A 25,470-nucleotide genomic window follows, 5' to 3' on the forward strand; every position below is an offset into this window, starting at 1 on the left:
AGTTACTCTGCAGTATTGTGTCACCTTAGTAAAAGAAGTTCTGTGGTACCTTTTTGTTGTAGTTCAGTTACTCCTTAAGTTGCTGTAGATGCAGAAAGCTGTTTGCCACTAAGGAATGGATAATAAGATTGCATTAACTGTTTCAAGTTAATGCAATTCACTTAATTCAAGTTTTAAGTAATTCAACTTTCAGATGCAGAATTTTGAGGTGGAATTTAAACATTTGGCAAAAGCTGCATGTTTTCACCAAATTTCCAAATAAGATGTAAAGGAGTCAGTCATTGTCTTACTCAAACTCCTCGATGTTGACAGTGTGATACAGTTTTTAGTACTTATGAGAGGAAAGCTAATGTCTACAAACAGTTTGATGGATGAAGGTGTGGGTGTTAAGGTCTTTGAAATGGGTCCCAATGTCTCTCCTAACTTTGGGCAGCAGGTTTGTTGCAGAGCCTGGACAGCTTGGCTCTGAAACAGACAAGGGTCTGTACAGGCCTGAGTTTCTGAACTTTGGTGTAAAATGGTAGGTTCAAGGGAGGAATATGTGGAAGGCGGTTCAGGAAGGCTGTACCTTCCTGATACCTCAGCCAGTGGGGAAAGGAAGAGGGCAACATGCAGCCAGTTTAGGATAAAAGGAGGCTGTGCCCTCCAAAACCCCTCAAGAGAAAACTCCACTGCTGTGTGCCTCAGTGGACTCTCCTTTTACTGGAATAAAGTTGCAGGATTCCTGTTTCCTTTATGGACATACACCTCAGGCATTTGTGGATTTTCCTGACATTTATAATAGAGCAAGAGCCACTTGGAAGGACAGCCTAGGGTTTTTTTGTGGCATCTAATACACCTGATTTGAAAATTCTGGCAGCAGCAAGGAACTATTATTATACTTGCGTGGTATTTTCTCTGGGCTGATGGAAATCAAATCTGTTGAACCACTGACACACCATTTTGTAACCTTGTTCTTGTTTCTACTTAATGAGTTTGAGTTGCAAACAAATGTTGCTGTTTAATAGGGAAGTTTGATGTTCCTAAGAAGCTGGACTGCAGAAAGATCTAACAGAAGAAAATTTGAACGTGGGAGCTTTTAGATTTCTCTCGGTATTGGGGAAACGGCTCCCACTGCTGGGTTGGTATTTACTGTCAACTAGAACAGGAAAAGAGAAGTTCAGGTTTTGCTGTGTAACTGAAAAGCATGAGAAGGGATGTGGCCCTCAGAGCTCCCTTCACCCAGCTCCTGGGAAGGCTGGCATTAACTCTGAGTGCATGGCTGCAGGTACGGCTTGGTTTGCGCTGGGCACAAAGTCGTTCCCTCGACCCGTCGTGACAAATGTTCCAGTGCCCCGGCAAAAATCACCTCTTTTAAACTGAAACTCAGCGTGTCGCCGCACGGCGCTTGTTGGCATTTAACGCCGGCCTTGTGCTCGGGACGGCAGCTCGGCCGTCACCGGCGGCTGCCAGGGCTGCGGGAAGGCGCCGTTGGCCGGACCCGGCTCCCCGCGCGGGGCAGTCGGTGCGCGGTGCTGTAACGGTGCTCCAGGGCCGCGGCCCCGCTGCTATGCCGCCTCTCAGCCCGGGGCTGCTGCAAGATTGGGGCCGCTGCAGGCTTGAGAGCGCTCCGGCCTGGGGCTCCCGGCAGCGCCTCGGGCACCGAGCCGGACCCGCCCCGCCCCCTGGCGCGGCCGCACCGGGCCGAGCGCGCGGCACCGCCCGCTCCCAAAATGGCGGCGGCGGCCGTTCCGCTTCCGGGGGGTGCGAGCAGGCCGGGATTGGGGAAGATGGCGGCGACTGGAGCGTCCGGGCGGGGCGGGCTGGGGCGGGTGTGGGTCTTCTCCGGCTGGGCCCTGGGCCTGTGCTCGCTGCTGGCCTCGGGGACGCGGCCCGCCGCTGCCACCACCCACTGGGTGGTCACCGAGGACGGGAAGATCCAGCAGCAGGTGAGCGGCCCGAGGGACGCGGGGCGCTGCTCACCCGGCTGCGGAGGCACGGAGAGCCCCTGTCCGCGCCGTCACTCGCCCGTAGCCCTGGGCTGCCCCGAGCTGTGCGGCGCGGGGCACGGGGCTGCTCGGCCCGCTGCGAAGCGCTGCCTGTTCCCGCAGCCGCTGCAGCAGCCGGGCGCCGGTGCCGGTCGCTCCCGCGGCCCCGACTCGGGGGTCTCCCGCAGCGAGCTGGCGTCGCTTATGAAACGTGGCTTGAATCCGCCGGAGCCCCGGGGCGAGGCAGCGCGGAGGGGCGGTCGGTGGGTTGGGGTGAGCCGAGGATGGATTTCGGCTGGAACTCCGGGGCAGCGGCGGTTCCTGCCTAGGGGCCGCTCCCGGGGAGCCTCCGGCACGAGGCCGGGTCCCGCTCTGGCAGCGAAAGCAGCGGGACCGCGGCCCCGGCTCGCAACCGGGACCCGAGCGGGCCGGCCCCGGGCACCCCCGGGCTCCTGGCCGGGGGAGGAGATGTCCGTGAGTTCGCGATTTTTCACATCCAGCCGCACCCGACCCGGCCGCTTTTCCTTCCTGCTGGAAGTAAGAAAGAGAAGAGGTGGCGTGTGTGCTCGGTGCAGGAGCACACGCACGCCCTGTGGGTTAAGTCAAAATGAATTATTTTAGTGGGCTGTGCCTCATGTTCACTAAGCGGCTTGAAAGAGTCGATCTGTATCTCATATTTAGGCTTTTTCTTAGTTGCTTGCCCTCCTCTTTGTTGTAAAGGGAGCAGTACTAGAAATTTACTTTTGTGTCAGATCTGGCTGTTTTCCTCTGGAGTGGAAGAGTTGGTCGCTGTAGCAAGCAATGTGGCCTTCCCCCTGTACAAAAGAGTGGAGACATGAGTGTTCATTATCAGCTTTCATTTCTGAGGATTTTTAGTCGTGTTTTCCTGTCAAAATGCATTGAGGTCCTCAGACAGCTGGAGCAGATTTTACTCTGCAGAAAACCCCTGCTGTCTTTATGGTTCTCGGGCGCTTTGGCTGTCTGGGTGGATCCAGGCACTCTAACACCCTCATTAATAATAAAATAATGAATGACACCACTTCCAGTGCTATCTCATCTCTTTTCCCCACTTAATATGGTGGGGAAGTGGTGCAACTATATGATAATGGTCTGGAAGCATCTGTGCGTGTATAATGAGTGTATATTATAAAATTTGGGCCAAGTGTTGATTTTGATTATTGCAAGAAAAGCAGCTGTGACTTGGAAAAAATCCAATTAGATAAAAAGGCTTGAAAATCTTATTAGCTAAGTTAATTACTTATTTTAAGGAATGGCTTTTCATGATGTCAACTAACTGATGGTATAGGTAGAAGCTTCCACTGTACCATTGCTATGCATTAGTATTTTCTATTACAGTTCCAAATGCTTTGTAAGCAAGGGTATTTGCATGTTCCCTCTGTCATGTCCTCAAAGCCTGTAGGTGAGGTGAGAAAACAGTATCTGTGGAATAACTTCTCTTACTTGTACGGTCAAAATTAATTCACCCTTTTCCAGCAAGGAAATTCCAATTATACGTTCTTACTTGGACTATGAGAAGCCGGATTCTTCGGTACATGGAACGTAGTGCTGCGAATTGTCCCGTAAGCCTTTTGTAATTAGGTGCATTTTGGCATCTGTTACTGTCATGTCCCTGGCTCTCCTGAAAATTGTATTTAAATTTGTGGTTATTGCTATTGCGAGCTCTGCATAACACCTCTGAATTTGATTTTTTCCACTTACTTGTGTTTTGGGGAATCACTGGACAAGTTTTTAGTGAACTTCAATGCTGTTTTAAGTGCCAAAATGTAGCAGTAGTTCGGTAGTTAGCAGCAAAAGTGACAGTCTCCACCTGTCCAGCAACAGGCAGGAATTGTTGTTGTCCCACTCTTGATTGCACAGGTGCAGTCACACCTTGAGTGCTGCATGCAGTTTTGGGTGCCTCAGGATGAGGACATAGCGCTGTTAGACTGGGTGCCCTGCCAGAGGAGAGCAGGCAGGTGGATGGAAGCTCTCAAGGGTAAGAGTTACCAGAAGCAGCTGAGGTCTCTCAGCTCATTCAGCCTAGTTCAGAGGAGACCTCATCCAAGCCTGCAGCTTCCTCAAGCAAGGCAGTGGAGGGGCAGGTGCTGATCTCCTCTCTCTGGTGACTGGTGAGAGGATATGAGGAAATGGAATGAAGCTGTGCCAGAGCAAGTTCAGTCTGGACATTAGGAAAAGGTTCTTCCCAGAGAGGGTGGTCAGTCACTGGAACAGGCTCCCCAGGGAAGTGGTTACAGCACCAAATGTGTCCGAGTTCAAGCAGCATCTCAGCAGCACTTGAAGGACTCATAAGGGATTTATCAGTTAATTGGTACCACAATATTCCAAAACATTTAACCTCTCCTCCTAATACCAACAACTTATTAACAAGACAAAAGCCTCCAACTTAACTGCAGAGCATTCTTTAGCTTTATTTTTTCAGAATATTCTTCACTGAGTTGTTAGGCATCATGAGAACTCCTAGGTCCATTCCAACCTGAGATACTCTGTGATTCATTGGCAGTGCAAACCTCTGCATGTGATGTGCTCCAGGGCCCTCACCACCCCAGCTGGGCTTTGCTGGCCCTCAAAGTGAGGGCAGAGAGCTGAAGCAGGCACCTTCACGTGGGTGCCTGGTGGAGGGGCGTGACACACCCCTTGCCCAGTGGGCTCCAGCCTTGCTGCTGCAGCCCAGGGTGCAGTTGGCTGCCCTGGGGCTCACAGCTGCCTCACCACCAGCTTTCTCCCCACCAGAGCCCAAATGCCATTTCTGGAAAGTTGTTTTTCGTTCAGCCCCAGCCTTTCCTGCTGCATGTGGCTATTTCATCCCATGGGCTTGTGGCTGAGGTTGATGACTTCATGAGATAGGTCCCTGTCAGCCCATTCTCCACCAGCTTGTCTTGCTGCAGCCCTGCAGTGGCCATGCTTCCCCACATTTGCAGAGGACACCAAGCTTGTGGTTCTTTTTTATCGCTGTCAGTAGTAAAGAGTTGTGTTAGTAACGATTGGTATTGATCCCTGAGGGACGTTGCTGGTGGTCAGCCGTTGTTGGACCTTGGACTGCTCATTGCAATGCTTCCAACACAGCAGTCTCTGACTGGAAGTGCCTGCTGGTAGCAATGATATTAATCAGCGTTTGTATGATTTAATTTTGGAAATATTAGCATTCTTGAAGTCTGAAACACATCTTCAAAGATTACCAGCTTTTTAGAGAGGCACTGGCGTGATCTTCACTTGGACTACTTCAGTTTATCTGAATGAAGCCTGTATAATTAACAGATAGGCAAAACATAATTGATACTAAGACCCAGACATCGCCACTGCTAAATGAGCCACTATCAGTGGAAATGCAGATGAGCACCAGTGACAAGTGACTTCCTTGTAGCTTTGAGTTTGCCTCTGTGAGCTTTGTTTTCCTGGTTACCGAAGTGTAGAACCTGTGGATGAGGAGCTGACAGCAGGAGTCACGGATCCTGACCTAAATACAAAATATAGTTGCTGGAATGTGTTTGAGGGAAGAAAGGTGAGATTATTGTACATTATTGACCTAAAATCTCTCTTAGCTGTTTCTCCTTACAGTGCAGCAAGGGTGCAAGCATTTAATACGAGACTATATTCAAGCATTCAAGTGAGATTGACTTTTCTGTGACCACAGGTGTACCCTGACTCAGCCTTGATTTTCTAGCGGTATGAAAACCTGGCAGCAGTGGCAAAATTAACACAGACTGAGCAATTTTCCATATATCATCAAGATCTCCTCTAGTAAACAGGAGTACTTGCTAAGTAGGCACTGTTCAACTTTCTAGTGAGCATTTCTAAATGATAAAACAAATTACCAGCAGTGCATATTATATTTCAGAGTCTCAGCTGTCAAGAAAAAAGCCATCAAGCTATATCTGTTGCTATAGTAGCTGGTTTTCAGATCAAAGACATCATTCTCTGGATCAGTGCATGTTCTTCTTTTAGTCTGAGTCTACCTTCAAATGTGTGCTCTTGCAAAGCCAGAGACTGACTGATCGTCTCTCTTTAATGAGATTATATCTGCTCAGTGCACATGTTTATAAGCCATTTCACAACTCACAGTATAAAGTTCAGGCTAATGTATAACTGATTTTTGACAGTGCTTGTCTGCCAGTAGGGAAGCTAGTTACTCTACAGAAATACTAGTGTACTTCCAGAGAAGAGAGAAGCTCAGTGGAAAGAGAGGATAGACAATTGTCAGGTTAAATGCAATGCAGTGTACAGTCATTCATGGCTTTAATGGTGGGGACCAGCTGCTGCCTTGGCTCAGAGACCTGACATACAAGAGCAGAGGTAGGGTTTTTCTAGAGATGCCTTGATGGAGGTGGTTAAAACTGAGCGAGCTAGTGGGACTCAAAGGGCTGCCTTTGAGTGTGCGCTGCTGTAAGCTCTGAAGAAGTTAGAATAATTAAACAAAGCACAGAAACTTCCCAGGCAGATGATCCAAAGCAGGATTGGGAAAGTGCTGTCAGGAGTAAAGAGCCCCTGGCAAGAAATCTGAGTTGGCAAAAAGTTGTTTTAGTTTTAATGTGTTGTCATGTGTTTTGAATTTCGTGAGAGATGATCTGGAGAGTCAAAGAGCAATGCTGGCTAAATTATTTGGAACTAAGACAACCAGCTGCTCAGTGAATGTGACATCTGAATTTCCTGCAGTGCTGTAGTGTGCGTCACTCTGGCTTAGTCCAGTGGAGAGGAGAGACAGTACTTACCAGTTGTTCATTTGGTTGCAGATTTGAGTGCAAGTGCACCTCAAGCAGCAGCAAGGCAAGTTGATTCATGGATGGCTTTAGAGTTAGTTAATGCATTACTCTGTCTGGCATCTGAGTGCATGTGTATGCTAACAGGCTGAGATGAGAGCAGTGGTCCATATGGTCAAGAATACAGGAAAAGCAGCCATCCAAACCCAAGGAAAGCTGAGATTCTAGTGCAGCCAAATAGAAAGCTATTTGCTGCTTACAAAAGCATCTTCTGAGATGCATTAAGTAGTCGCTCAGTCCTATCTTGAAAAAGACAGGTGAATGTTTGCTTTGCTCTTATTCTAGTTTGCTTGGTTGTATGAACTCCTACTTGACTGAATTTCTTATCCTTCCAAGTCTATTGTGTGCTAAACAACAACAAACAAACAAAAAATAACAACCAAAAACAACAACAAAAGCAAGGAAACAAAATACCTACACATGCATACATGAAAAAGTTATTCATTTTTACTGAAGTGTGTCAGGTGGAGCTATGCCGTCCCTAAAACAGTTATCAGTTCCTCCTTACGAGGGTGTGCCAAGACACCTGGGGTGCTTGGTTTGAATGTTCTGTAGTTTATTAGATGTTATCCTATCCCTAGGATGAGCTGTAGCAGAATTGTTCTGAGGCATAGGTAAGGTTTTCTTTAGGAAAAGGAAAACTTGTTCTGGTTTAGAACTTCTCTCTTGATCACCAGAGGACCACAGGCCTTCATGGGCTATGAAAAAAATAGTAATTTTAAAAAAATCTTTAATTTTTTCTGCCTTTACATAAAGTGTATAAGAAGTTTTTTAACCTGAATGTTTTGTGAATGGCTAAGTTGCTTAATGTCCTTGTCCCAGGCAGGCATTTAGAACTGCGCTTCACCAGCACTGCCTGCTCCCAGGGGAGCACAGCCTATGTATGTCTGTGTCACTCAGGACTAGATCCGAATTTATAAAAATTTATAAAAATAGTCTTTGTGGTAGCCTGTATGTAGCATCAGAAATGCAAATGTTTCATTCAGTGGAGCCATGGTAGAGAAGTAGCTTCCACTGCTCTCAACTCAGTGACTGAGATTTGCATCTGAGATGGACAAGCTAAGAGGCAGATCCCAAGGGCTGCTGAGCTGCAGCTGTGGGTGGCTGTGCCCCTCACAGCTGCCACAGTCCAGCAGGTAATCTTATGCCAGGTTTTGACTGCTGACAGAAAAGCTTTAGTGCAGAAATATCTGGACATGATAATACACTCCTAGGCAGTTCAGGCTGTAAGTCCAGCATGCTGTAGCAGTGGCTCTGACCATGTGTAGGCATGTCCTGCTCATTCCTCAGCTCCTGGTTTTCATATAGCCTTTGTCCTCTGGACTCAGTGTTCCCAGGTCCTGTTTTTTTCTCTTAGGATCCTCACACTTTGATTTCCTGTTTTCTGTCCCCTTCAAAATAAGGGTTGGACAATCTGAAAAGATGATACGAGTCAACTGTTTCAAACTGGCTGTTCTGTGGTGAGAGTTATTCTTGGTGCCTGGAATGCCTTCCCTGTATTGTGAGCTTCAGAGCTGAAGAGTAGCCTTGGAATTGGCTCAGGCATATGTTTGCTTGAAGATCCCATCAATGCCCAAAAGAGCAAAGTCAGCAAGACTCTGAAATCCACTGTTATTACATGTACCTGTCTGCTTTAAAAATACGCTGCTGGATGAAGTAATTTCCTTCAAAGTTTAACAGAAAAAATTAATGGGTTTTCTGTTGTTCATTTGCTGAAGAAGTTACTGCTCAAGGTTAATCTTTTTTAGATATCTTGTAAGTCTAATAATTAGTCTTCCTGTCTGTATTTTCAATATTAGAACACTTGAAATTTTTAGGATTTGGCAGTGAGCAGACATCAAGAACCGTTCTGCTTTTATAAAGAAAAGTACTTGCTCATTACAGATGTAATCTGAATGATCTCTCCATCTCTTGTTTTGATTCAGCTGAGCATATGGCTACTGAAGACTATAAGCCTTACCTAGAATATGCAGGTTGGAAATTTGTACCCTTAAATATGACTAGCAACACATTGGACACGTGGTGTTCCAAGTCTTGTTTCCCTTGGATGTATTTAGATCTGTTACCTAGGATATTCATAGCTTGTGTGATCTCATTGGGTTTTGTTTCTGAAGTGCTACAAGTGTTTAAAATTTGTGGTTTCCCTGTAACACAGCTAGTATTAATAACATCAAAATATCTAGTGCTGTTTGCTAACAGGTTCTGCAGCAGTAATCTTTTAAATGGCTCAATGCTTACAAAAACTCATTTCAACATCATTTTTTGTGTGAATTTTTCATGATAATCTTGGAACAAGTATCTTCTGACACTGCCTACTCATCATTTGGATGAGTCAAAGAATTTATTTTCCAGTTTTGTAATTTGTCTGGCACTGAAACCTGTACAGATTTTTTCGTAGCTTCCTCAGAAATGCCATGTAGCATTATGTTGGAGTGTAAAGTATCTCAAGACAGCAAGAATATACCAAAAGACAAGCACCAGTTTTCAAACCCTTGGCTCCCCCTCAAGACTGCAAGAAGTTCCAGCCTGTTGGAGGGGGAGCTGCCTTTATTTTGTACAGTGACAAAACATCCTCTGCCTATAAAACAAATGTGGGGAGCCCATTTTTGTTCGTGCCATCATTTGATACAGTATGTTTTCAGCTTCTTTCTCCAATAATCTGCCTTCTGCATATAGTATAATGCTTTAAGGATGTGCAGAGGCACTAACAGCACTTCTGATTTTGACGTGCCTGTGCCTCAGTTAAAAGTGGGGTTTCCACAGTAATTTAAAAAAACGCCTCACTTAAAGAGAGTTGACTGAGGCATTCATCGACCCTCATTTAAAAAAAAAAATTAGATCTTCCTGGTGCAATGTAACTGGATTGTTGGGAAAAATATGCTGGAAGGTTTGGCAAAACTTGGAAGTCGAGTTGCTGAGAGACTTTGATGTATGGAGGTAACATAGGAGACTCCAAAACTTCAGGGTTTGATTCAACTCGATATCTTTTTTCATTACACAAATCCTGTGTGTTTCTTGCTGAATCAGGTTTTTGGTGTACTTTGTGACAGTGAATAAATTTGAACTGTGCTTTATAAAGAAACTTTCACCTTTGGGCAAAGTTGAACAGAGAACACTTATTCTAAAAGTGTTTTACTGGCAGGCTTTCTGCAGTGTAACTACAGTAGCTGTCAAAGGTTCAAAGAAAACTTTTCAGCACAACTTTTTTTCCCTGTTTACTGTGTTGGAATTGAAGTCAAATTCTTGCATTTTAAGCACTTCATCTTGCATGTCACAGTTTCAGCACTTTGGAGGAAGAGTAAATGAATGTGGCGCTTTGCTGTCAGCCAAACACTTGGAGTTAAAAATGAGTACATTGGACAAAGCATCTGTTCTGGTGTAGTAGTCTCCACTCTCCACACCACGAGGCTGTGTTTGCTGTGTAGGTTGACGTCTGTTCTGTTTCATCGCAGAGGAGCCTTATGGAGAGTTGCTTACATTTTGAAAAAAATGATCCAAGTCACAGTATCTGAGTATTTTTCACTCGTCTGACTCCCAAATCAGGTGACAAGGCACAACAGATTTTGCATGAGGGGGTGAAGGTTGAAAGTGTTTGTAAGAGCAAAGCATGACATGAGTCTGAGTGAAACTAGTATCCTCTGAAATCTACCTAGAGTCTTGTTGTGAGAAGGAAGGGCCATAATCCAGAACAGTCTCTAGGTATCCCTCAAATATCTTTTATTTGGACTATTGTATTTCTGACTAAAGAACTGTTTGACAGGTGAGTGAAGCTCTGAGGGCTTTTCCAAATCTTTCGAGTATGTTGCTTTCTCTTTGGATTTTAATAAGCAGCAGCTCACAAGAAAGTTCTGATTATTTTGTGGTTTTGTTCAGGGTATAATTTTCCTGGTTTGGGGATGTGGCTGCACAGGAAAGCAGGAAGATGCGAGGTGGAACTTGAGCACAAGCAGCATGAGGGAAATGTGAGTGAGCATCCATGTAACAAGCCCTGCAGGGCTTCAAGTGTGTCTTCCTGATTTCAGCACACCCTGCTTCCCACTTATCTTTATCACTGGTGCTACTCGTATCTGTGCTGTGCAAGTTGTGCAGATGCAAACCTTTGTTTGCAGCAAATGTCTTCCCCCAACCCATCTTTTTCTTTCTGAACTTAATTCCTGATTCCCTACCTCCTCCACCCGGGGTGGTACAGGATCTTGAAGAATGGGGATTGTGGTCAGTTCATCACAGAGCGATTTTACCACAGCTTCCTCTAAGAACTCCTTCTCCTCCATGGAAGAACTCTTTCCTGTGCTCCAATGTCATGTCCCTTCCACAGGATAAAGTCCTGCATGAACACCTCCAGTGTGGTTCCTTCTCATGGGCTGTCACAAACTGTTTCAACTCAGGGTCCCTCCCACAAGATGCCATCTTTCAGGGACAGGCTGCTCCACTGTGGGTCCCCTGGAGGGCCACAGGTCTTGCCAAAAATCCTGCTCTAGTGTGGGCTTCCCACAGGTTCACAACCTTATTTGGGTATCCACCTGCTGTGGTGTAAGGTCCCCCCTAGGCTGCACATGGATCTCTGCTCCCTGATGGGCTGCAGGGAGCAGCCTGACTTACCATGGTCTTCACAACAGGCTGCTGGGAATTTCTGCTCTGGTGCCTGGAGCACCTTCTCCACTTCTTCTCTACTGACCTTGGTATCTACAGAGCTGTTTCTCTTGCATATTCTTACTTTTTTCTGGCCACAGTAGCTTCTTTTCCCTTCTTAAATGTGTTACCACAGCCGCGCTGCCACAGTCACTGCTGCGCTCGGCCTTGGCCAGCAGCGAATCTATCTCGGAGCCAGCTGAAGTCTTCCCTGTCAGACTTAGGGGAAGCTTCTGGCAGCTTCTCACAGAAGGCACCCCTTGCCATGCAATCCCAATGCAACTACTAAAATTCTGTGGTCGGAGCTTTGTGTTTACACACCGGTAAGGTTGGCTTTCTACTAGGCTGAAGGATTCTTCTGTTATTAAAAAGTACTTGCTGGTGACCAACTGAGTCAGGTGTGGAAGGGAAAATCTGAAGGCTAAAGAAAAATGTCCTTAACTGGGATGGTTTCCTGGTGGATTACAGTAACTTTATGAATTAATTCAGTGATATTGCTGTTTGGTTGTTGAAGCTTTGGTTTCTGCTGCCAGATAATAGTTGATGAGAGTGTAGTACTTACTGCATTGCTTTCCTGTCAACCCACGCACACTCAGTTGGTAACGTACCCTTCCAAATTCTCCGATACTAAATTCAGACTTCTCATGAGACTGTCTTACCAAAAGTTAAAAACAGAAGGTGACCCTGAATATCATTCTGTTTCTACATGAATGATAAGCCAAGATCCTTCATCTTTCAGAATAAGGTTTTTTAATTGACGCCTTCATAACTTTCTCTAAAAATGCCTAGATGATGTTTGTCACTGAAAGTAGAGCTGCTAGTTGACTTTTCCCTCAGTGTAGAAAGTGTAGAATCATGCAAGCAGCCTTCAAATATCAGATGAGCAGTGCTATTTTGGAATGGATAATGAAATGCTTTAAACACAGTGAAACTTATTTTCTTTGCAAATTAATCTCTCATTCATTTGCACATACCATGGTAGTTTCTTTAGCAAGTGAGGCATAAAGCAGTGCTACATTCAGTGCATAACTCTGTCTTTTTGTGCATCCAGTTAAGAATGAGGTGGGGCCCATAGGAGGAAATAGGAAATATGACCATGAATACAATGCTGTAGACTTTAATACTTCAACTAACAAAATCATTAGATTTTTTTTTAACTGGTATTTTCTGTGCTTTTCTGCATCATGGTGAATACTTGGTCATTCTTTATTTGCAACATTTGAATCCAGAATCTCCAAATTCACAGTGTAAAAATGGATTAGTGTCAGTAGTGATTATTTTCTGTTTGTCTGGTGATATAAGAGCATTAATTTGCTAAGGAAGAAACTGAGTTTTTTATATAACTGTTTGGACTGTATAGGTAGCCACCCATCAAATGGCTCCATACTAAAAGCACTGCAGCTTTTACTTTGGAAAGGAATATTTAGCCAAATTTAGCTAAAACCACACTTAGGGGTTAGTAAAAGGAACAGGTGTTTATATCTCAGAGGACATGGTCCTTACTCAGTCAAGAACCATGCAACAAATGTAGACTTCACAGTCAGTAGTCCAGAGAAAGTATATTTGAGCTTCTTCTCTGGCTTACAACCAAGAGAGTACAGCCTAAGGTGTAACCTGTTGACAGGACACTTTAAGATGATCAGAAAATATGCTGGAGATGCAGTTCTCTGCAGTAAGAGAGTGTAACAGAAATTTGTCCATGCTGTTTGGAAGGGTGACAAAAAAGGAAGCACTGTAGCTCAGGAGGTTCTCCTGCATCTGTATATATGGCAAACTTTTCCATTAAATGGTAATGTCATCAAGTTTGCACAAATGTCATGGGGGTGGACAGCCCATTTAGAGGTTTCTGTACTAACAAACAGGTAACAAACATCTTCATGCAGCAGCTGGTTCTGTATCCTGAAAACTTGAATGGAAACTGAGCAGATCCAGGAAAAACATCTTGATGTAGACCATCTCACAGTCATGTTAAAAGTGTGAGATGTTGCTGTCCTTGTCACCTTTTCATCCTGTCATCACATATTCCTATTTCCTTGTTTCTGCTCTCATGCTCATTGAATCCTTCATGAACTAATTTAGTTTACTAGTTCAGACAAAACAACCAGGAGGGAGTTACGTTCTTCAGATCCTGAGTTTGGGTTAGCTGCCAAGAGATCCTGGTGGCTACCACAGCTGGTGTGCAGCTAAGTGTACTGCTCTCACGCTGACACATGGGAGGAAACAGGGCTGCAAGCCTGGAAGTGAGCCATTACATCAGCTCAGCTGCTGCTACAGCACCTTCTCCACTGCAGGGACTTTCCCCCACCCAGTGAGACAGCAGAGCTTGGCATGAGGACAAGGCTGGGCTGTTTCAGCCATGGCGTGAAGTGCTGCAGTTAACTGAGCCCAGCTAGGGGCTGATGTGTAACTGCTCTGTCTGTGACTTGCCTCTCATGGCCCTCTTCATGGAGCTGTGAACTCCTGTGCATCGCTGTGGAAGCTGTAGCATGGTCTTCTGTAACAGTTTTCAGTCTTCCCTTGCTTCCCTCTTGATTTTGTTTCTTTACTTATTAATCCTGAAGGCAGTAGATCCTAGTGGTAGGCCAGTGTGTTAAATTAGTGGCAGAGAGGAGTTGAAGCTGAACTACTTTATGCCTTTTGAAGGACGTGGTGGAGGAATTTTAAAGTTGCAGAACAAAATAAGTTTCTGTGATTGCAGTTTAAATTATCTAGTATTTCAGCAGTAAGTACTCTTAGTAATTTTTGTTGTGGAAATTTATTTGCCTCTTATGCTTAGAACTTGTGTGCTTGATTTAATTAAAATAGGTTTAAAGTTAAAGCATGGGTTGAATTGGGTTCTCAAATGACAATGTTGTTTGAAGTATGGATTTTCATAATGGACATATTATAAATGTTGACTGGACAGAAAACCTCTGAACAGACAATCTGCGATTGAATGAACAAAATTGCCTTCTTTTAAAATCACTGTTATTAGGTGAATGTCTTACATTGTGGACTGTTAAAATGTCTTGCAGGTGGATTCACCAATGAACTTGAGAAACCCACATGATTTGGTAATACTAATGAGACAAGAAACAACAGTTAACTACCTCAAAGAACTGGAGGTAAAGCATAACATTTAAGTACTAACTAATTCTGAAAATACAGAATTTTTTTTCACAGACTTTATAGTGATAGCTTTAGATGATGAAAATAATTTATTATTGGCAAAGTTCTCCTTCAGTGAAAGGATGAAAAACTTTTCAGATCTAAAGAATTTTTTGCCTGAAGTTTGCCTAACTGGTCTCCAGTTGTATCATTCCCTGTTGTTAGCCATAAATCTTAACATTTTTAGATAAAGTCACTAGATTCTGTTGTTCTGTATTTTGGAAGAACACAGAGCAAATCATCTCTGTTTTTCTTCCAGCCCATTTGTTATTGAAAAGGGGTCTGAGACCACCCTTTTGAAAAGGGTTTTAATGAACTTCGAACTGATAAACTGGAGTTTAAATATAATAGGGGTTAGGTAAGCAAACAGCTCACAGCCCTTCCGGCCATGCACCCCTTTCTTGTGCCAGCTTTGGTTTTATCAGATTGGGATAACTAAGTGGAAAGCTAGATGAACCCAGAGGTAGCTTTAGGTGAATGGGCGAAGTAGGAGAAAGGAAAATAAGCAGGACTGCTCCTGGTGTGACTGTATTCAGCCAGTCTTTCTCATCAGACTACAATCTTTTTTGTGGTGGTGGACATTTTAGCTATGGATAGAATAATACTTGCAAGCTTTTTGGGGCATGGGTTGTGGGTGTGGAAATCGCTGATGTCTAACTTCCAGTACACAAATGACTTTGAGCAGCAGTTACCTGTTGCAAATTGTAAAATTCTTGTTCCAGTTGCTACTAGTATATGTATCTCTGTTGTTTCACAGTAGCATGTAATCAAATGTGTATGGCTTTAATTAAAAATGCAGGTTTTCTCATTTCACAGGTATTCCTGTACAGTACTATTCACATGTACTCATGTTCAGTTGTACTTAGCACACTGACTGGTTAAGATAATGATGATGATTTGTTGCAATGTCTTGTATTATTTCCACTAGGTCTTACAGTGGAAAAAAGGGGGCCAAATATGAAAAAATTTGATGTACTTGTAGCAACCATTTCTTTTTTTCCTAAATGGTCTACCGTGGATTTGGAATGCTACTAGCCAACTTTTTAGGCAAACGAGAAATAAGGGCTCATTCAAGTTGTATTATCTCTAAAGAAAGCATTTATATGTCATCCAAATCCAAAGAAGTCCTACAGATGTTATAAAAGATAGGGAAGTATTCCCAAAATTTAATGAGAATTTTTTAGATTTTTTTCAGATGAACTTTGCTTTAAGAAAAATGTTGGACTGTTGAATTGTAACAACTATAGCGTTTACTTTCACTGGTCTTATATGCTTCTGTTTCCTTTTTTTTTTCCTACAGAAACAGTTAGTTGCTCAAAAGATTCATATAGAGGAAAATGAGGACAGAGACACAGGGCTGGAACAAAGGCATAATAAAGAAGATCCAGACTGCATTAAAGCAAAGGTGCCCCTGGGGGACCTAGATTTGTATGATGGCACATACATCACCTTAGAGAGCAAAGATATTCGGTAATAAGATGCTTTAATAACATACTTTATATTCTGAGATTTTAATGAATAAAAAAAAAAATCAACAGTACCTCTAAACACAAGTGAAAAATGACCAGCAGTGACTTTCTTTATATGGCAGTTTTTGTTTTGTGTTATTGTGGAATAAAATTGAGACAACATCTGCCAGTAGTTGTTGTGAGCAGGTACAACATACGAAAGCTGTTTCCCCCAAACTATGTTACTTTGTACTGATATGACCAGTCATGTGAATTGAAGTGATATATGTCATGTAGCAGGGGGGTGAATTTCCTTGAGTGTGCTTTCAGTGTTTTAAACTAGATATTTATTTTAATGGAAACTGTCTTGACTCAGATTTGAATGAAGTTCCATTGATTACCAGGCTGTTGAACTTTCTGGTCATATTTTGTCCTGAGTTTACAAAGTGAAGGATGAGCAGCCAGTGTACTTGACATTCAGCTTCATTGGTAATTCATCTTCAGGAATGACTGTTTTGTTTTAGTTGGTTTTTTTATCATAATCACATGAGTGCTTGAAGTGGGAAAAGATCAATTTTATTGTCATACACCTTCATTTGGACTTCTCATCACCCGTGTTTGGGATTAGTTTGTTTGTTTCAGCTGAAGAGCCTGCATGCGTTGCCATTTGCCTGGCAGATACATCATTAATCATAGCAGTGATACACTAGGTTGACCCTGATGCATTTTGGAGGCTATCCAAATGTTGATATTTTCTGTAAAGCAGACAAATTTATTCACTTTATCCTATAGTCATGACATCCCAGTACAACTGAAATCTGGGAATACAACAGAAATGGGCTAGTGAGCCTGAACAGGGGATTTCTGTAATGATTAAATCAGAGTACTCTCCCTATCAGCTACCATACTGTCTCTTAGGAGCTTCAGCAGTATTTTAATCTGCAGCCTGCTGTGTTATGTTATTATGTCCTCAGCCCTGAAGACTATATAGACACAAAGTCCCCAGTGCCTCCAGACCTGCAGCAGCCAGACTGTACAAAAGTTCTAGATCTTCCATACAGTATTCATGCTTTTCAGCACTTACGGGTGAGTGAGCAAATTCAAGTAAGTATATTTCCCCATTAGGAGGAGGAATAGAAAACTGCTACTGGCAGTTCTTACTCAAGGTTGAAAGGTATTGTAATCTTCTAAAGACTGCTTCACACTTCTTTAAAACTACAGTTGGGCCTTGATTAAAGTACCTGCGTATCGAAAGTTATACCTGCGTATCGAAAGTTGCATCAGGTATACAGTCTCTCTTTTGTTATTTTTTGCCTTATTTTAGAGGACATTTTTAGGAAAATTGAGTCTTTTGTTTTCATAACACATTCCATTAGCAAATTGGTGGCTTTCATTGGGACTACTACTAGCTTGTGAATTGTTTCAGTGGAAATTTGGAGAGTGCTGAACAGGGCTGTTAAAAACAGATCCAGAATCAAAAAATTGTTTGCAGTTTTGTTGGTAGCTCCTAACAAACCTGAATGTCTGTTTGGTATCTGAATGCCAAGCCCTAACCCAGAGGATGAGATAATTGTTCCCTACTAGTACGAAGTTCAGCTGCTTTAGAAAAGTTGGAAGAGTGGTAGGAAAATTGGTTTTGTCAACAGCATTATATGAGCAGATTTTCTAATGCGGATGCAGCTTTAGTGCTTTTATCTTGATATTTATTTTATTGCAAGTATTTTCATCTACAAATAAGGATTTTCTTACAGCTAAACACTAAATGGAGGTTTTTTTAGCTCTGTTCCTGGATCTGGATGTATTTTTGAAAGAAGTATGTTTGTGCTTGGGGAAGGAAAAAGGAGAAGAGGTGTAGGGGTACTTCCACTGTGTGACTGTAACCTTACAACCCTGACTTTAGTGCTCCAGTGGTCATTAGTGAAATCAGTAGCTGCCAGATACATGGTGCTGCCAGAACTGAATATTTCCCCAGTAGAGCTCACCAGCAGAGGCTTCTTTTGGCTGCTTCTACTGTTTTCCCATCTGCAATAATATATATTATTATCTGTCAGAGGTGAAATTGTTCTATCAATTCCCAGAGATCTTGAAAGGAAGATAAGATTGTAAAATAACCAAGCCACACATTTTCACGGAGTCATGCTTTTGTTTATATTTCTCTACTCTTAAGTGTCAGCAAATACCTGTATTCAATTTTTATTTCAGGGTGTCCAAGAAAGGGTTAATCTTTCTGCACCCCTGTTACCTAAAGAAGATCCAATTTTCACATACTTATCACGGAGACTGGGAAGAAGTATAGAGGAAATAGGTCACCGTATTTATGACGGGCTTATGAAGGTATGAAACTGTAATCTTGCTGGGTGCACAAAAAAGATTGCTGGAAATGTCTCACAATTTTAGATGCACCTCGTACAAGCAGTCAGATGCAATTTTGCACATGTGTTTTTGGCTTACAGTTCAGTTTCAAAAGGCAAACTGAGACCATTTTCTGATAGGCATGTAAAAGCAGGAGAAGGCATGAGCAAAGCCAGTAAATAGTTTCTGTCATCTTTAAGAATTTATGTAGTTATGTTGTCTAGCAAGGCACATTCATTACTTTGTCAATGTAATTAGAGTTTTAAAACAAAAAATACAGGTACTTGAAGAGCAAAGAAGAAAAAACAGTACTGAAGTGTGTATGTTTTTGTTAAATGTCTTCCTGCAAAATCTAGGAACTCTCATTGAGCTCCAGCTAAGATGCTGATGCTTAAACTACTGTCACCTCTCATTTCACCTCATTTTGTATTTTTACCTGTCTGAAATGCAGAAATTCAATTTCTTTAATAAATTAGTATGCTAGTTCAGTGTTCCTAAACATAGACAGCTGTTGCCAAATGGCGGCTTTCCAGTGGAGGAGGATAGCTTAGAGCAGCTGAGCACCAACTTTGGTGCTCAGCTTTTCATCCTGTAGTAATTTTAAAGCCCTGATTAACCTTTTAGTTCATGTGTTAGTAGTTAGTACAGTTCGTGTGTTTCTCTTTACTGCAGAACTCTTCTTCCTGGGTACTCTATAACATGGCTTCTTTTTACTGGCGAATAAAGAACAAGCCATACCAAGTTGTAGAATGTGCCATGCGTGCCCTTCATTTTTCTTCAAGGTAAGAATTGCTAATAAGCATTTCTTCTCAGATTGCTTTTCTGGTTATCCTGGTTAGTAAACAAGTTTTGGTTTCTAAGACAGTATGCTAAGGAATAGTCTGTGTTACGTGTTCTTGGTCCCTTTGTGGTACACTAGACATATAAATAGTTAAGACATTTTTCTTGCAAGTGTTATGTTTTAATGTGTGACTGGCAAAGTAATGTATCCTTGTGCATGATTCTTACACAATCTTACTTTCCTTTAATTTTTCTTTTCCTTTTTATTTTCTTTTATTCTTTTAGGCAAAATAAAGACATTGCACTGGTAAATTTGGCAAATATTTTGCACCGGGCCCACTTCTCTGCAGATGCAGCTATTGTGGTTCATGCAGCTCTGGATTACAGTGACTTCTTTACCAGCTATTACACTTTAGGAAATATATACGCAGTAAGTACAATCATTGTTTTCCAGGACTTGAAGAAAATTAAATATTACTTTTTAAATATTAATCTTTTGGGGTTGACTTGTAATGGTTTACTCTTTTACAGTGTGTCTTGTGCTCCACGTGCATCTCATGCTTAACGCTTAAGATTCTGTCAAGATACTTTTATTCAGCAGTCTATGTATTAGCAAAGGCTTTATCTGCATCTGGAAATAAATTCCAGTAAAATTATTCTGCACCCTTTCTTTAATAGATGTAGTGGCTTGAGTGTCAGAAATGACAGGTTACTTGTTACCATAAATTAAAATTTCAGTTAATGGCTTCTTTAAAAACTGACTATTGTTTATTAAATATTACTGCGCAAAGGCTAATTCTCTTTCTTGGTCATTCTTCAGATGCTTGGAGAGTACAACCACTCAGTCCTGTGTTATGATCATGCTCTACAGGCCAAACCAGGGTTTGAGCAAGCTGTAAAAAGGAAGCATGCTGTCCTGTGTCAGCAAAAACTTGAGCAAAAATTGGAAGCCCAGCATAGGTAACTAAAATATCCCAGTGGCAATGCATACAGTCTAACTTCTATAGTTCTGTTGCAGCAGTTATTTACACTTCAAGAAGAATTGTTTTTAAATTTCTGTATTTCTCTGATTATGCAGTAGAATTAAGCATAAGGATACTTTAAGAAACCTAGAGTTAAAAATGTGCTAGAGTGTAGGAAAAGGTGATATTCTAGAAAGCATTCAAAGTAAATCTTCTCTGTTTAATTTCCAAGATCACTTCAGCGAACATTAAATGAATTAAAGGAATATCAAAAGCAGCATGACCATTACCTTAGGCAACAAGATGTTTTAGACAAGTACAAGCTCATCCAGGAGGAACAAATCTTGAGGAACATCATTCATGAGACACAGATGGCAAAAGAAGCTCAATTAGGTACAACTTTTTAGTGTTCATGCTCATTAAAGCAATGAAATATGGCACATATTCAGATAAGTGTCAGGATATAACTTCTTCATATATTAAGATGGCCCTGAGTGGCTCTTGTGTTTTGCTTATTAAAGCAAGAGATTGCAATATATTCTTGAACAGGGAATTTTGAGTCATTTGAGGTTGGAGTTTCCTCTGGGCTGATGAGTAAATAAAAAGGATTGACTAAACTGGGGGCAGAGAGGTTGATTGTGTGCTGTCTTTTGTCTTCTCAGAAACCACACTTCTCTAGTGTAAAAAAATATTTTGTGCTCTGCAGGGAACCATCAGATTTGCAGGTTGGGCAACCAGCAGCATAGCTTGCACTGTCAGTGGGATCAGCCTGTTCGTTATCACCGCGGAGACATTTTTGAAAATGTGGAATATGTTCAGGTTTGTCTATGAATTGATACCACTGCTTCAAGTTGGTTCCCATTTGCTTTATTAGCAAAACAGTTTCATTTTTTTCAGAGTTGACAAAAGGGTTACATTTTGGGTGTGGTAATTATAGTGAGAAATCTTAGTCTTTCTTTTCCAGAGTGCAAAGTATTTTAATGCGTATTTCTTTTGATACTAGTACAGGCTGAGAGACTGTAAACTATAGAAATAGACAGAGTTTCTTGTAAAAGTCTTTGTTTACCTTGAAAAAAGAATTACTTGAAATCAAAAACTTAATTTTAGTCCAAAGCCTTAGTTCCTTGTGATTGCACCAAGAAAATTTTGTACAAGAGTACTATGAAGTTTTGGAAGCAAGGTGTGTACTAATACTGAAAATCCAGAATGACAGGCACCTGGGCAACACCTCTGCTGTGTTAGACCTGCAGATAAGGATTATGATTTCAGTTATTTTGCAATGTGGAGTATGTTCTGAAGTTTCCCCTTAACTAGTTTAAGAAATAGGAATAATTATTTTTTAATTTTGCTGTTGTCTTCTTGTTGTTTTTGATTGTTTTCCTATTATAGTAATTATAAATTCAGATTATTGAGATAATTCTGGAAGCCACGAGTCTTAGCAATTCAGACTTGATTTCAAGCTGTGTAATCTAGATAAATAGATCTTATTTGTGGCCTATTACAAGTATCTGCTTGGTACCTTTTAGCATTTTTTCCTTGATTTGCACTTGTGTTTTCATTGTCGGCTTATTTACAGTATGAATATTACTCTTTCATGGTCTGAGTGGATCAAGGGGCTTAAATTCCCTTTTTTTTTTCCTTCTACCCACAGCTCAGCTTTTCAGTGAAGCTTAACTACATAAGTGGGAAGGGGAGGGGAAATAACATGGAGAAATTCAACAAGGAATGTACCATCTCCTTTATTAAAATTTGTCTTTCTGTTGTTTCTAGTTTGGTGAAGACTCTTCAACTTCTAGTATGACATCCATGAATTTGGATCTTCATGCAAACCAAAGTGTTCACAGCCAGTCCTTGCAGTCTTCCCCTGTGGCTCGTTCTGTTGTTTCAGTGTGGAGTGTGGAACCCAGCAGAGTGAGTGAAGAAGATGAGCTTTGCCCTTTCACAGAGGAGGGGTGAAAGTGAATCCTCTCCTTGTTTGTGTGAAACTTCTTAGCGTTTGGGCCGCAGTTTTGATGTGTGACAGCAGTGGAGAATGTAGCATTCCAAATTTCTTCAACATACAAGCATCTATCTAGTTTCTCTGTACTGGTTTCCCATCCTTGGAAACTACTGGAGCACAGAGGGAGTTGTTCTGTAAACATCTGCTGCAAGTAAAGTGGTACAGATAAAGACAAATTTCAACTGCTGATGTTAAAAAAAAGATGGAAAAATAATAGCTATAAAGATCTCCGTTTTGTTTTTCTTCAGACTGTCTTTTAATATCCCTTTTATTACCTTGTTCATTAGAATATTAAAAATGTTGGGAAAATATTAAAAAATAATTCCTTTCCCCCTTAGGACAAACAGCATATTCTTTGGCCTCAGCGGTCAGAATGCATGAAATCTTTCCCCAGAATTCCAGACCCAGAAGAACTGCCAACATATTTCTTGCCTCCAGAAAACAGGGGATTCAGGCAAGTGTTTATTTTTAAAAGCTGGATTTGTAAATCTTTATTTTATGAGTGAAGAGTGTTTTCTTTCTGGAGAGAATGAATACAATTAGTAATCAACTGCACAGAGGTGTTCAAACCTCTTTCTCCGGCCTTTCCACAGAAGGAAGGCATTTTCCTTGGTGGTTGTCTTTGCTGTAAGTATTACAGCCAGAGCCAGTTTCATGGTGATTATTCCCTGACTGTTGGTCCAGGGTGAGCACATTAAACACAGACTGCAGTTAACTCTTGTACATTACATACATCCTATTAGCTTTAGTTATGATGACAGACAACAATGAAGACCAGAAAACAGTAAAAAAGGATTAGGAGTGGAAAACTCCAGCTCGTTCCTTTGGGACAGAGATAGAAAATCAGCTTCGTCATGGAAGAGTCAGTATTATTTGTTATTATATAGGATAAAATAAATGTGTCTGCACTGCAATAGCTAACTTACATAGATCAATGCAGTGTTGTAATACCCTAGTCACTTAAATTATGACAGTGGTAGTAAAAAAGCTGTTTTGTTCTCCCTAGTCACTGTAATACTAGTATTGAGATTGTGTTAAAGGTTCCCATCTAAAAATATCCAGCAACTTCCTTTGGAAAAAAACAGTTCTCATCTTAGAATGTTCTCTATACATAATTTGGCTACCTCTTGATATTTTTGAAATCAGGTTCTAGTGTAAAAAATTCATTTTTTTTAATCACGTATCTGTTTAGTCCTAAACTTCATAGAATCCTCCCTAGCATAATATGAGAACCTTCTGTTATCTCTACTGCACTGTTCATTGTTCTTGTTACTCTGCGCTTAAAAATGGAAAGTAAAGATCTTGTAAATTACTTTTCAAGGGAAGGGTGGTCCTTGAGTTCTTCACGTTTGCAGTTCGTGTCTCATAGGAGTCTGCAGTATGAGGCTTAGCAGATGCTTGTATTTCTACATGATGACATGCAGCACATGCTGTTAATTTGTCTTGGTTCTCCTTATTGCTAGAATCCAGCCATTACTGAGTATTCCAGGAGATACTGTTGAGCATGGAGAAGCACATGCACCAGATTGTTCTTCCATTACTGGTGCTCGTAATAATGAATCTCTAAACATCCTGGTCAAGGAACTAGACACTAATCTAGATTTGAAATTCAGGATGCCAGACAATCAAGCAAGACAGGTAAGAGATGTTTTCTTGTTGATTCTCTCCTGGTTTAAAATCCTCCTTTTTATTGCCTTAAAAATGTTATTCAGATCGTGAAAGATTTTTATATTTCAAGGTAATCAGTACTTCTGAAAAATGTGGACAAATTCTTTCTAATACTATTGGAGAAAGGGTTAACTTTTCTGACTTCTTTCGGATGCTGACCAAAAGCACACAAAATGGGAAATTTAATTTACTCTTTAAAATCACGTCTTTCTTTTAAATCTGACAGTCACTTAATACGATTCATTTCCAAGAGCTACTGCATTCTACTAACCTGGTAACTTTTCAGTGCATTCTGGAGATTGGTTGCTTTAAGTGTTATGTGTTCACATCCTCTTCTTAGCACAATATATTTATCTTTCCTTTGCCAAAGAGAAGATTTGAGGAAGCAAGTGTTGAATGGCCCTTGTAGATCTTGACTGTAAAATTTATTCAGTAGTTTGGGGAAAAACAAATCTTTGTCTTCCAGGTTTTGCATTCTCGTATCAACAATGAAACTATTACACTGGCGAAGATAGGAGTGTTTCTAGATCATGCCATGAAGAAGGTATGTCCATCTGTCACATGAGATTAATTCAGAATTCTTACTTGAGATTTGTTTTTATACTTGTAAAGTAGTCAGTGACACACTAGAAAGGAGTTTATTTGCTGCCTGTAACTGAGATGAAACTAACTTTAAAAGCCGTGTTTACAAGTAAAGCAGAAATACATAGAGAAGTATCTAATTTAGCTTAATGTGGACCAAACAGCCCTGTAGTTGCTTGTTCTTGTTGTAAGGATATGGAGCAGCAATATATTAGCTAATTCTGGCAGCCATTTGCTTAACTGGGAGAAGTAGCTTGAAACTACTCCTCCATCTACCACCCCTTCCTGCATGCCTGCCTTGTGCTCTTCCTCCTCCTTCCCACTACCCTGCTTTTCCCCCCACTCTCCCTCCAAGGAAACCAACCCTCTGTCAATCTTCTGTCAGGATAATTAGCACTCTGGGGCAAAGAATGTACCTCTGTATAGAACCCTGTGGAATGCCACCTCCATCTTGCGTGGGGCCTTTGAGAGTCAAATGACAGGAAGCATTGAGAGAGACATTGGCTCTTTTTGACATGTCAAGCTGATATTTCTCAGTTTAACTTTCTTGTAGAAGTTGTGTCAAAGTATTATATGTAGATAATTTTTTAATCTACAATCAGTACCATTTACTAGGTGCATCTGTCTTAACCAGGAGTAGAAATGAGCAGTAGGAGTTGATTCCTATTATTGTGTTGCTCAGAACAGTCATATACATATCTAGTGTCTTACTGTGCAGTGCAGGAGTATTTTGGTTTTAACTGTAATATTCTGTTGCTGTCATGCTAAAAGCCTGAACTTTTCTGCCTGCTGATGTAACAGTCTAGTGTTTTACCTGTTCTGCTAATGATAAACTACTTAGAGCAGGAATGCCACGGTTGGCATCTTTGTATTGGGAAAGACAAAATGCTAATAACTTGCTGAGGATTTAGTTGGGGAGGTCATTGAGATCTGTGAATGGAGAGTAATTCAGTGAGGAGTTTGGAATGAAGAACATACAAGTAATGTTATGTATGTGCATTGCAAAACAGGAGTCATTAATAATCTTGAAATCACAGACTATGTAAGGTACTCCAAATGAAGAATATTGTATCATATTGATATCTTTCAGTTCATCTAGAACCGTAGTTAAAACCCTTCTGTGGGAGGGGTATTTTAAAACCTGGAACAAAAATGTTCTTA

General features: G+C 41.5%; 1 protein-coding gene across 2 annotated transcripts in view; it reads left to right on the forward strand.

Moving 5' to 3' along the window:
* Positions 1 to 1,697: 1,697 nt before the first annotated feature.
* TTC17 (tetratricopeptide repeat domain 17) overlaps positions 1,698 to 25,470 on the forward strand; it is a 55,435-nt gene continuing 31,662 nt past the window's right edge. The window contains exons 1-14 of one of the 2 annotated variants that reach the window (XM_038137164.1): positions 1,698 to 1,928; positions 14,386 to 14,475; positions 15,819 to 15,988; positions 16,941 to 17,052; positions 18,169 to 18,300; positions 18,991 to 19,100; positions 19,384 to 19,528; positions 19,919 to 20,058; positions 20,293 to 20,453; positions 20,767 to 20,879; positions 21,831 to 21,971; positions 22,398 to 22,513; positions 23,523 to 23,697; positions 24,194 to 24,271. In XM_038137164.1, the coding sequence (XP_037993092.1) occupies positions 1,713 to 1,928; positions 14,386 to 14,475; positions 15,819 to 15,988; positions 16,941 to 17,052; positions 18,169 to 18,300; positions 18,991 to 19,100; positions 19,384 to 19,528; positions 19,919 to 20,058; positions 20,293 to 20,453; positions 20,767 to 20,879; positions 21,831 to 21,971; positions 22,398 to 22,513; positions 23,523 to 23,697; positions 24,194 to 24,271 (1,899 nt within the window). In that variant the 5' untranslated portion in view covers positions 1,698 to 1,712. The other variant, XM_038137165.1, reaches the window with a different exon arrangement.

The sequence above is a fragment of the Motacilla alba genome, chromosome 5 (genome assembly GCF_015832195.1).
Source record: "Motacilla alba alba isolate MOTALB_02 chromosome 5, Motacilla_alba_V1.0_pri, whole genome shotgun sequence".
NCBI classification, from domain to species: Eukaryota; Metazoa; Chordata; class Aves; order Passeriformes; family Motacillidae; genus Motacilla; species Motacilla alba.